This window comes from Carcharhinus amblyrhynchos, chromosome 8 (genome assembly GCF_965287045.1).
Source record: "Carcharhinus amblyrhynchos chromosome 8, sCarAmb.v2.hapA, whole genome shotgun sequence".
Taxonomy (NCBI): Eukaryota; Metazoa; Chordata; class Chondrichthyes; order Carcharhiniformes; family Carcharhinidae; genus Carcharhinus; species Carcharhinus amblyrhynchos.
The window spans coordinates 124,324,349-124,334,524 of record NC_137331.1 but is presented as its reverse complement, the minus strand read 5'-3'; the positions used below and the strand labels follow the sequence as shown (position 1 = coordinate 124,334,524).

The following is a 10,176-nucleotide window of genomic DNA, read 5'->3' as shown; positions in this document are numbered from 1 at the left end:
CGGGAGAGTTGGGAACCCGCGACGCGCGCTGGATGGGGGCGGGCGGGGTGAAAGGTCACCGTTGCCATGTCACCGCCTGCGCGTTGCGAGGTGCGCACTGGACGGACCGGCTGGACAGGCGGACGCGAAAGGGGCAACAGCGAGCGAGCGGGAGCGGCGCCGGGGGGGGGAGGGGATGGAGTGAGGCGGCGGCGGGGCCGGAGAACCAGGCAGCGCAGCCCGGAGCCGGGAAAGGGGGGCCGCCTTCTGCACACACAGCCGGAGCCGAGCCCAGCGGGCGGGAGATGGATCGCCGGCGCGGGGAGGCTTCCGGCTCAGCCACCGGCTCGGAGTCGGGCTCGGCGGCCAGCAGCCCCCAGCCGCCGGCGGACGATGCGGAGCTGGCTCTGGCCGGGATTAACATGCTGCTCAACAACGGCTTCAGGGAATCGGACCAGCTCTTCAAAAAATACCGGTGAGTCAGGCTGGGGGATCCACCGGCTGGCGATCGGAGCCGATCGGCTCCATTCGGGATCACTCGGCTGGAGTCGGAATCACTCGGGGGGACTCGGCTCCCGGGCTCGGCTCCTCCTGCACCAACTTCATCACAGTCAGAAATCTCACCAGACTCCTTACTGTGTTTACCCCAACCAGCATCTCCACATCATGACCAACTTCATCGCCCCGGGGCTGCCCTCAGCCTACTGCCTTCCACACTTCACTGCTCTCTCTGTCTGTCTGTCTCTCCTCCTCATTAACCTGATTCTCCACCATCCCACCCTTCATCAGGCACAGAAGGAGACCGAATCTCCCTTGAGCTCCCGTCACGCAAATCAACTTCCCATCCATTGACACAAAAACAGAAGTGCTGGAAAATCTCAGCAGGCCTGACAATCTCCCATCCATTGATTCTGTCTACACTTCCCGCTCGCTGTCTTGGCAAAGCAGCCAGCATAATTAAGGACCCTACATACCCTCTGTCTTTCACCTTCTTCCACCAGGAAAAAGATACAAAAGCCTGAGGTCACATACCAACCCACCAACTCAAGAACAGCTTCTTCCCTGCTGCTGTCAGACTTTTGAAGGGACTTACCTCTCGTTAAATTGATCTTTCTCTACATCCTAGCTGTGATTAACACTACATTCTGTACTTTCTGTAATGAATGGTATGCTTTGTCTGTATCGTGCGCAAGAAATAATACTTTTCACCATATCCCAATACGTGTGACAATAAATCAAATCAAACCCTTACCCGACCTGCTTTGCTGCACCCCTTCTTAAACTAGTAAAGAATCCATCACATTTCTCCCTTCCTTTAGCTCTGAAGAAGTCTTACAAACTCAAAACATTAATTCTGCTTCTCTCCTCACAGATGCTGCCCGACCTGTTGAACTTTTCCAACATTTTCTTTCTTATTACAAAAAGAGTTCATTTGGCTTATTGTATCACTGCCAGTTCTTTGAAGGATCCATCCAGTTAGTTCCACCTCCCCTGCTGTCCCCTTTGTCCTGAAAGTTACCATTAACACCATCCTTTCAGGCAGCTCATTCCAGAACACCACTCATAGTTAAAGTAAATGCCTATCTATTTTTATTGATCCATTCCCACAGTCAAAGAATTATGATGCAGAAGGAGGCCATTCGGCCCATCATATCAGTGCGAGCTGTACAAATGAGTGTCATGACTGATTACTGTCCTTGGAAACCTGCACATTCAAATGATCATCTCGTGCTCGATTGAACCTGCCTCTGCTATGCTTTTTTTCTCATGTCACATTTGTTTCTTATGCAAACACTTTAAATCTGTGCCGTCTAATATTTGATCTTTTAATGAGCAGGAACGGTTTCTTCCTATATACTCTCAAGCCTCCACATGGTTTTGAATATCTCTATCTTGACAAAATAGAAATTGTTCCATTGGGAAGATGCAGCATGGGTTCATGAAAGGCAGATCACGTTTAACTAACACACTAGCATTCTTTTGAGGGCATTGTGAGCAAGGTGGACAATGGAGAACCTGTGGGTGTATCTGGATTTTCAGAAGGCATTTGACAAGGTGCCACACTCTGGACATTCTCTCTTCCACTTCTTCCAGATACAAAAGCCTGAGGTCACGTACCAACCAACTCAAGAACAACTTCTTCCCCACTGCTGTCAGACTTTTGAATGGAGTTATCTTGCATTAAGTTGATCTTTCTCTATATTCTAGCTGTGTTTAACACTACATTCTGCACTCTCTCGTTTCCTTCTTTATAAACGGTATGCTTTGTCTGTTTACTGTGCAAGAAACAATACTTTTCACTGTTAATACATGTGACAATAATAAATCAAATCAAATACTCATTGGAATTCAGAAGAATGAGGGGGGATCTTATAGAAACACACAAAATTATGAAGGGAATAGATAAGACAGAAGCGGGGAGGTGAAACCAGAATGAGGGGGCATGGCCTCAAAATAAGTGGGAGCAGATTTAGGACTGAGTTGAGGCTACCTCACTGAATGTCTTTAAGGCAAAGAGAGATACACTTTTGAACAGTAAAGGAATTGAAGGTTATGGTAAGGGGGTAGGTAGGTGGAACTGGGTCCATGAAAAGATCACCCATCATTATATTGAATAGTGGAGCAGACTCAAGGGGCTAGATAGCCTACTCCTGCTCCTAGAACATAGAACATTACAGCGCAGAACAGGCCCTTCGGCCCACGATGTTGCGCCGACCAATTAAAAAAAGCAATGACCCTGTAACCTAAACCAATCCCTTTCCATCCATAAACCAAGTTCTTATAATCGTATGTTTTGGGATGGAGTGTTGTTCTATTCTTACAACCAAACGGAATAGATTCTCACTTTTCTGCATTATACTCTGTCTGCCACCCAGTTGCCCAGTCGATTAATCTATCTTTTTGTAGCCTCGCTGTGTCCTTTTCAGAACCTACATTTGCAACTAGTTTTATATCATCAGCAAATTTGGGTGCATTACTCTCTCTCTTTAAATCATTAATATAGGTTGTAAATCGCTGAGACCTCAGCATTGATCCTTGCAGCATCCCACTAGTCACAGCCTGAGAATATCCCGTTTTGCCTACTCTTTGCTGCCTGTCAGCTCTGAATCTTTTGCCCATGCTAATATATCACCTGAACTCCATGAATCCCTTTATTGTCCATTAACCTTTTGTGTGACACCTTATTGAATGACTTTTGGTAATCCAGGTATACTTCATCTGCTGGTTCCTTTTATCTACCCTACTGGTTCCATTCACAAAAATCTCAAATAAATTTGTCAAACACTGTTGTAAAACGATGTAGACTTGTTCTAATCACACTGATTTTTTTTTAACGTACATTGTTCAGAACGCCTTAATAATAGATTCTTGCACTTTCCCAATGACTAATGAGTCTAACTTATCTGTAGTTCAATATTTTCTCTCTTTCTCCTTTCTTGAATAGTATTGTTAGAATTGCTAACTTCCAATCTGATGGGGAAATCCAGAAACCAGGGAAATTTGGAAAATTAAAGAACAAAGAACAGCACAGGAACAGACCCTGCGGCCCTCCGAGCCTGCACCGATCACATTGTCCTATCTAGATCAACCACTCATATCCTTCTATTTATTCCCTGTTTGTTCATATGTCTATCAAGATAAGTCTTAAATGTGACTATCGTAACTGCCTCAACCACTTCACTTGGAAGTGCATTCCAGGCCCCCACCATCCACTGTAAAAAAAAACTTCTCCTGTACATCTCCACTGAATCTTCCCCCCATAATCTTGAATTTGTGCCCCTTTATAATTGTCATTTCTGCCCTGGGGAAAAAGCTTCCAACCGTTTACCCGATCCATATTCCTCATAATTTTATAAAATTCTGTCAGGTCACCCCTCAGCCTCTGTCTTTCCAGGGAGAACAATCCCAGTTTATTCAATCTCTTCTCATACCTAATGCCCTCTATACCAGGATGTTGCCTGGTATGTGGGGTGGGGGGGTAAACCTTTTCTGTACTCTCTCCAAAGCCTCCACATCTTTCTGGTAGTGTGGTGACCAAAATTGGATGCAGTATTCCAATCATAACAGAACATCAATAGTTCTGCTGTTATCTCTTTTAGAACTTTCTGATGTAGGCCACTGGGTGATATGTTGGATTTTAACCCTTGAGTTTCTCCAATACTTTATCTCTGGTAGTTATATTAATTTCCCAATTTTTTTTAGTTTCTGGCTTGCCTTATGTTTTTGGTATGTAACGTGAGTCTTCTACTAAGTAGACAGACACAAAATATTTGTCTTTTCCATTTCCCATGATGCATAATTTCTCTTGCATCTGCTTCTAAGGGATTGATGTTCACTTTAGCTACTCTTATATATTTCTAGAAGGTCTGACAATCTGGTTTTATATTCTCATCTTGTTTACATTTTATTTTTCATTCCATTTTTCTCTTTTTATCTGCTTTGTGGTACCCGTTGGTTTCTACAACACTCCAAATCCTCAAACGTTCTACTATTTCTTGCAATATCATAAGCCTCTCCTTTTGTTCTAATGCTATTCTTAACCTGCTTTGTAAGCCAGAGGGAGTTTATTAAGTTGATTTATTAGTGTCGCAGTCGGCTTACAATAACACCGCAGTGAAATTACTGTGAAAATCCCCTAGTTGCCACACTCCGGTGCCTGCTCAGGTACACTAAGAGAGAATTTAGTATGGCCAATGCACCTAACCAGCATGTCTTTTCGACTGTGGGAGGAAACTGGAGCATCTGGAGGAAACCCATGCAGACACGGGGAGAACATGCAGACTCCGCACAGTGACCCAAGCCTGGAATAGAACCCAGGTCCCTGGCACTGTGAGGTGGCAGCGCTAACCATGATTTTTTTGTTTCATACTTGTGTCATTGGCTTTATTTAGAGGTAAGATTTTTAATTGTGATTGGAATATGTCATTTTCAGTCTGGAATTCAATGTGGTCTTTGCCACTTTTCAAAATCCATGATTTTGAACATCTCTTGTCAGATCTTTCTTAACCTTCTCTGCTCTAAGGAGAAGAATCCCAGCTTTTCCAGTCTCCCCCTCGTTAATGAAAAGTCCCTCATGTCTGATACCATTCTAGTGAACATCTTTTGCTTTTGCATCCTTTTGACTCCAGAATTTGACCTAACAGGTGACCTCTCATTTGTTTAAATGAAAGTTAATTTTGCTTAAACGTATTTCGTCTCGTATTTTGAAATGTGACCTGATGATGTAAGCTTCTCGACTTGTAGAATTATAACTGTCCATTTCAGTTCATAGAATAATGTTAATATGAAGAAAATTTGTTCCTATGAGTCTGAGTTGTGGTACTAAATTGGCCCCCTACGTAATGAAGGAAGGACAGGTGCTTATTCTAAAAACTGGGCTAAATGTTTAAAGTCATATTTTGTATCAAGTAGATTGAAAAAAAGTTGCTATGAAGTACCTGAGGTTACAATCATTGAGAGCTCCTTGTGTGATGTGGAAAGTTTTTTATAGCATGCCCAAGGATGATGTACCTTGCTATTGTGATTTCAAATCATCTTGGATGATTCACTGAAAAGTTTAGAGAATGCCCATGCATTAAAGTAAATTGAGTCTGGTGTTACAGTTCTTTATTCATTTACAGTGGGATTAGATGAATTCTGTTGCTTTGCATCTTATTCCCAGGTGGGCATTTCATTTTTGGTTCTTAGAGTGATTTTAAAAAGAAAAAGTTGCTGTAATGCTGATTTGATTTATTATTGTCACATGTATTAACATACAGTGAAAGTATTGTTTCTTGCATGCTATACAGACAAAACAATACCGTTCATAGAGAAAGAAAGGAGAGAGTGCAGAATGTAGTGTCACAGTCATAGCTAGGGTGCAGAGAAAGATCAAATTGAGTGTCATTCTGTCATGTGACTTGTCCTGAACGAGCAAAGTGACATTAACACAAAGTGGTTGGTAAGTTGATGGAGAAGATTCTGAGGGACAAGATTTATGAGCATTTAGAGAAGTTTTAGAATGATCAGAAATAGTCGGCACGGCTTTGTGAAGGGCAGGTCGTGCCTTACGAGCCTAGTTGAGTTCTTTGACAATGTGACTGAACACATTGACGAAGGAAGAGCGGTGGACGTGGTTTACATGGACTTCAGCAAGGCGTTTGATAAGGTCCCCACGCAAGACTTCTTGAGAAGGCATGGGATCCAAGGGGCTTTGGCCTTGTGGATCCAGAACCTGCTTGCCTGCAGAAGGCAGAGGGTGGTTGTGGATGGGTCTTTTTCTGCGTGGAGGTCGGTCACCAGTGGAGTGCCCCAGGGATCTGTTCTAGAACCCTTGCTGTTTGTCATTTTCATAGATGACCTGGATGAGGAAGTGGAGGGATGGGTTAGTAAGTTCGCCAATGATACAAAGGTTGGTGGTGTTGTGGATAGTCTGGAGGGATGTCAGAAGTTGCAGCATGACATGGATAGGATGCGAGACTGGGTGGAGAAGTGGCAGATGGACTTCAACACGGATAAATGTGTAGTGGTCCACTTTGGCAGGACTAATGGGATGCAGGAGTACAATATCAAGGGTAGGAGTCTTAGCAGTGTTGAAGAGCAGAGGGATCTTGGGGTCCAGGTCCATAGGACTCTTAAATCGGCCTCGCGGGTGGAGGATGTGGTCAAGAAGGTGTATGGTGTACTGGCCTTCATTAATCGAGGGATTGAGTTTAGGAGTTGGGAGGTAATGCTGCAACTTTATAAGACCCTTGTCAGACCCCTCTTGGAGTACTGTGCGCAGTTCTGGTCGCCTCACTACAGGAAGAATGTGGAAGCTATTGAGAGGGTGCAGAGGAGATTTACAAGGATGTTGCCTGGATTGGGAGGCATGCCTTATGAAGATAGGTCAAGGGAGCTAGGTCTCTTCTCCCTGGAGAGACGAAAGTTGAGAGGCGACCTGGTAGAGGTTTATAAAATGTTGAGAGGAATAGTTCGGGTGGATTTTCGGAGGCTATTTCCCAGGGCTGAAATGGTCGCTACTAGAGGACATAGGTTTAAGGTGCTGGGAAGCAAGTACAGAGGAGATGTAAGGGGTAAGTTTTTCACTCAGAGGGTGGTGAGTGAGTGGAATCGGCTGCGGTGGTGGTAGAGGCAAACTCGTTGGGGTCTTTTAAAAGACTTCTGGATGAGTATATGGGATCTAATGGGATTGGGAGTTACAGATAGTTCTATGGATTGGTAGGTATGGGTGTGATCGGCGCAACTTGTGGGCCGAAGGGCCTGTTTGTGCTGTAGTGTTCTATGTTTATATCAAAATTTGTATCTTTTTATTGCATTTTGGGCGTTTGAGTCAGGGGCAATATTTGAGGCACACGTTAGAGATTATTGCAGGATGTTTAATTGTGTGAGTTCTTCTCTTCAAATCATTTGGTTCACTGCACTGCTTATGTTGCAGTTGTTGGACAGCCTCTGACTTTTAAGGTGATCTTGATTTAACCGAATGTTGCAGAATACCAATTATGACCTCATTCAGAAGGTAAACTCCCTGCAAATGAATGAGTACATTAGTTATAACCATTGCATTTGATGTTTGTAATATTTGGAAGGAAGCATCCATTTATTGATTGGTGGCCTTCTGGTTGTGTTTCTCTTCTTCCTGAATGGTCAGACATTCACACTGGGTGAAATATGCACTGCAGCAATATGAAAATGCTGAAGTATTCTCTTTTTTTTGTCAGTATGCTCTTGAGTAGGATTGCATTTATGTTTAGAAGGGAGTTACAATACAGGAGGGGCCTACAGAATCATTTCCATGATGCAATCACCAGCCAGTCACAAGGTGGAAACAATGTCACATGCTTCTAAAATCTCTCCACTTGCGTCAAACTGGGAACAGTCAGACTGCCATCTAAGTTCCTTGTTTGTCAGATGTATTAATTATCGTCAGAGGTCTTGACATCTAATTGTGCCCTGCACAGTTATTAGATTTATTGTATTCGGGTTGAATGTTTTAAAGATATCTTATTTCACTTACTTTTATCCCAAGTCTATCTAAATGAAATGTTTATAAATTGGCTTTACCTGCAGGGGTCTGGAAGATGGAGAGAAATCTCAATTTACATTGTCAATTTGGGTAACTTCTGTCCTTGACTTAGCCCCATGTTACTTCTGCTGTAGGCTGTGCATTTTTTTTGAGAGTGAAGTTTGGAAACACTGATGACAAGCATCTGTGGGGCATTTGAGTAGAAATCCACAGGCGATTGATTGAGTGGTATCTGCCACTGGGTTTCACATTTATGTTGCAATTGTATAAGGTGCTGATGAGGCCACACCTGGAGTACTGTGTACAGTACTATTTGAGACAGGATGTACTGGCAATGGAGGGAGTGCAGAGGAGATTTGCTAGGTTGATTCCGGAGTTGAGGGAGTTGACTTATAAAGAGAGACTGAGTAGATTGGGACTATCATTTTAGTATCATACTGTCATTTTTAGATTTTTGAAACCAGTTTATTTACAGAGTGGTGGGTGCCTGGAACTCACTGCCGGGGAAGGTAGTGGAACCAGATACGGTAGCCACTTTTAAGGGGTGTCTGGACAAATACATAAATAGGATGAGAATAGAGGAATATGGTGCCTGGAAGAGTAGGAGGTTTTTAGTTCAGTTGGGCAGCATGGTGGGTACAGGCTTGGAGGGCCGAAGGGCCTGTTCCTGTGCTGTAATTTTCTGTGTTCTTATACTCATTAGAATTCAGAATAATGAGGGGAGATCTTATAGAAACATATAAAATTATGAAGGGAATAGAGAAGGTAGAAACAGGGTGAAACTAGAACTAGTGGGCATAGCCTCAAAATAAGGGGAGCAGATTTAGGACTGAGTTGGAGAGGAACTTCTTCACCCAAATGGTTGTGAATCTGTGGAATTCCCTGCCCAGTGAAGCAGTTCAGGCTACTTCATTGAATGTTTTTAAGACAATGATAAATTTTTAAATTGTAAGTGAGCGGCAAGTAAGTGGAGCTCTGCCCATGAAAAGATCAGCCATGATCTTATGGAATGGCGGAGCAGGCTCGAGGGGCCAGATGGCCTACTCCTGCTCCTAGTTCTTTTGTTCTGGGGTGGAGTGTTATCATTGAAATCTGCATACCTTCTTGAAGATACATGAGAGAGAAGGAATATTGTGTTATTGTCAAACTTTTCATGTTTAATGTTTTCTTGTTGTTAAAAGGTAATTGGCACTCTTGAGACTCTGTTCCTCCACATTTGATATAAAAAGAAGTTAATCTTTTGAGCTAGGGTTCCATTCTAAGTTTTCCCATCTAGTATTAACATAACCTGGGTTCCAGTGCCTGATGTGACTGCTGCAGTCAACTTAACTCTTTTATGCACCACACAAGCCTCCTCCCACTTCATGTGATCCAACATATTCTTCAATCCCTTTCTTCCTTATGCAGTTATCTAGCATCCCCTAAAATATATCCATTATTTGTTATGTCTCGAACACAAGTGGTACCATGTTCCACATACTCATATTATTTGTGTGAAGAATTAGACTATTATATTGCTCAAACTCAGTCCTCAACATCCAAGGATGTACGGATTAAGTGGATTGGCCATCCAAGATATGTAGGTTGAGGGAATTAGCAGGTAAATGTGTAGGGTGACAGGGATAGGGCTGTGTAAAATGCTCTGTTGGAAATTTGGTGCAGACTTGGTGGGCTGAATGGCTTCCTTCTGCACTGTAGGCATTCTGTTAATCACAGAAAGGAGGAGAGTCAGATGCTCCTGTTCTGTCATTCATTAAGAACATCTGCACCTCCAATCCATTTATCTGTGCTGCTATTTCCTTGGTTCCTAATACCCTTACCACGATTAGAAAAACTCTACCTCAAATTTATGCTATCCGTTGTGTGAATACTTGCTTCTTGACATCACCCTTGATAGCCTGCCTTTGACTTTAAGGTTATGGCCCCATGTCCTGAACTCTACTTGTTCATCAGTTAATCAATACTGAACAGAATGCAGCAACAAACACTTGTGTTTATATAGTACTTTTGATGTTGTAAAATGCCTAAGGAGTGTTAACAGACCAGGTTTGAGACTGAGCCATGTAAGAAGGTATTAGAGGAAAGCTTGGTGAAAGAGGTAGGTTTTAAAGAGTGTCATAAAGACAGAGAGTGCATTGGAGAGGTGGTAACATTTAAAGAGGGAATGTTAGAGTTTTTGGGATTTGGGCCAT

General features: G+C 43.1%; 1 protein-coding gene across 2 annotated transcripts in view; it reads left to right on the top strand.

Moving 5' to 3' along the window:
* Positions 1-223: 223 nt before the first annotated feature.
* The window catches only part of ttc39c (tetratricopeptide repeat domain 39C), a 91,847-nt gene continuing 81,894 nt past the window's right edge, over positions 224-10,176 (top strand). The window contains exon 1 of one of the 2 annotated variants that reach the window (XM_080194754.1): positions 224-454. In XM_080194754.1, the coding sequence (XP_080050880.1) occupies positions 285-454 (170 nt within the window). In that variant the 5' untranslated portion in view covers positions 224-284. The remainder of the gene's footprint in view (positions 455-10,176) is intronic. The other variant, XM_080194755.1, reaches the window with a different exon arrangement.